At 36.3% G+C, this 2,421-nt stretch overlaps 1 protein-coding gene across 1 annotated transcript in view; it reads right to left on the bottom strand.

Moving 5' to 3' along the window:
* LOC107713555 (sorting nexin-2-like) overlaps window positions 1-2,421 on the bottom strand; it is a gene marked incomplete at its 5' end in the record, with an annotated part of 15,176 nt that overhangs the window by 9,958 nt on the left and 2,797 nt on the right. Inside the window, 2 exons of the mRNA XM_016519104.1 lie at window positions 406-475; window positions 1,917-2,053. Coding sequence (XP_016374590.1) covers window positions 406-475; window positions 1,917-2,053 — 207 coding nt within the window. The remainder of the gene's footprint in view (window positions 1-405; window positions 476-1,916; window positions 2,054-2,421) is intronic.

Genomic DNA, 2,421 nt, shown 5'->3' with positions numbered 1-2,421 from the left:
ATATATATATATATATAACAAATACGATAATACAAATCAAAATGAATAATAATAAATATAAAAAAATAACAACAAAAATAACTGCAAGGCTACATGAGACAGACGTGATTGTGTTCATCATCAACATTCACTCCGACTGATATTTTGAGGCAAACACAGAAATTGATTTCTCACCAAAAACACTGGTTTGTTTTTAGAAAAAGGACGAATGCTCCCTAAATGAGCGACTGTAGACGTGTTTAACGTCGAGTTTTTCTAGCAGTGAGTATGAGGTGTCATAAACATTAAAACTAGAAACACAGAGAGAGTGTAATGTATTTCCGGTGTTGCAGCTCAGAGCGAATCCTGCTCCTGATAACATCTGAAAAGCTCTATGGATTCACAGATCGTCCTCAAACACCTTACCAACTTTCTCAGGGTCAGAAACCGAGATCTGGATGTCAAACGTGTCCCTGTTTTCCTCTTCATCTTCATCCTAGAGAGGAAGAGTCCAGTGAACGTGAGAAACACATGTGATGTACAGCAGGCTAAATATATTGAAGTATTCACGCAAACATAATCTGTTCTGTCTGAAGTGAACGTTTGGGGAAAAACATCGGATGTGTAGCATTATATTAGATCCGTGCATCACACTATGTCTTAATATACTATATAAGCCGTCTGTCGCATTAATATTAATCAAACAATAAAAGAAAAGAGGGAATCACAAGACACAAACACTAAGTAAGAGAATCATTTTTTGCAGTGTATACTTTTTTCTTTCTTATATTTGTTCTTTTTTTTTATATATATATTTTATTTTTTGAATCGTTTCTTGTTTATAACAACAACGATACAATAAAAAACAGCAGTTTTTTTATTATTAATCCAGTAATGATTATAGTGGCGGAAAAGGAAGAAAAGCTTTGAAACCTTCAGAAAAATTTTCACGTTTCCTTGGTTGGTAGATGCACCGGGGACCTGATTATAGCACTTACAACCTGGAAAAGTCTGAGTTTCATGATATGTCACCTTTAAAACAGTTTTTCTCTAAATTGACTCCATCGACTTCAAACAGATGTAGCTCAGTCATTTTTTCGTCCGATTCCAACAAATCATACATCATTGTGAAGGTCTTTTGAATAGAGAATGTAAAAATAAAAATAACTCATTGTGACTCATTTCGCCAGCACTGGTCACAAATGTGATTCTGTGAGTCAAACCGCATGATCTCTGAGATATGAAGAGAACGAGATCACTAGCAGACCGGTCACCATAACAACTTTTTGTTGTGCGATATATTGCTCCAGAAATAATTGCGATAAGCGATATTATTGTTATTTTAAAGACCATTTTATGCCACTGAATATATAATCATAATCTAACAGCGTAATAACGCAAGAAGACCTACACGCGCGTCCAAATGACAACAAACTTTTAATTTTTAAGAATATTTAGATCATGCAAATTAAGTATCAAAATATTAGATACCTTAAAAAACCTGAATAATTAGTAAATAAACATTTTCTAACAAAAAGTGCAAAGTAGAAAAAAAAGAAAAATGCACACAGATTTGTCCCTGGCCTTCTTTTCTCTGTAAGTTAAAGGATGCACACTATTGCTGAGAAACACAAGCACTACTCAGCACTCAGATGTGCGTCAGATCTCTAAACAAGATCATATCTGCAGATGAAACTTTGCTTGTAGAAGCATTTTTTAACTGTGAACGAGCAGCTCATGATACACTGCGTTCTGTTCGAGAAGCTGCAGAAGACACCGGCGCAAGTGGAACGTGCTAAACATGCTGACATTAATTTTCAAGTAAATATAATGTGCGATATACTGCGTCACCAAAAATGAGGTCATGTGCATATATTGCGCGATAAGTGTATATATTGATTATTGACAGGCCTAGATGAGAGTAGAGCGTGCTTCACCTGGTCCGGCGAGCGGTCGAACACGTCTGCTCTGGAGCTGATCATCACAGGTGTCACAGGCGTGATGACGGGAGACGGGCCGTCTGACAGGATCGGATGACGCTCTGGACTGTCCAGAGACACTTCCTCCGTCGCTTCTGAAAGAGTTACACAAACACTGCTGAGAAAATCATGCATACACTTCAGAAAACTCTCACTTCAGTTCATTACTAACTAAATGCAGTATGCCATTTACTATGCAGTTCAAAAGGTTAGGGTCGTGAGACTTTTAATGTTTCTGAAAGAAGGTTTTTCTGCTCAGCAAGGCTGCATTTATTTGATTAAAAATGCAGTAAAAATGTGAAATATTACAATAACTGTTTTCTATGTGAATATGTGTTAAACTGTAATATATTTCTGTGATGCGCAGCTGTATTTTCAGCATCATTACTCCAGTCTTCAGTGTCACATGATCTTCAGAAATCATTCTAATATGCTGATTTGCTGCTCGAGAAACATTTCTGAT

This window comes from Sinocyclocheilus rhinocerous, unplaced genomic scaffold (assembly GCF_001515625.1).
Source record: "Sinocyclocheilus rhinocerous isolate Xijiao unplaced genomic scaffold, SAMN03320098_v1.1 scaffold1049, whole genome shotgun sequence".
In the NCBI taxonomy this organism is placed as follows: domain Eukaryota; kingdom Metazoa; phylum Chordata; class Actinopteri; order Cypriniformes; family Cyprinidae; genus Sinocyclocheilus; species Sinocyclocheilus rhinocerous.
Note: the sequence above shows the minus strand (reverse complement) of the source record. Positions and strands in the feature narration are given on the sequence as shown.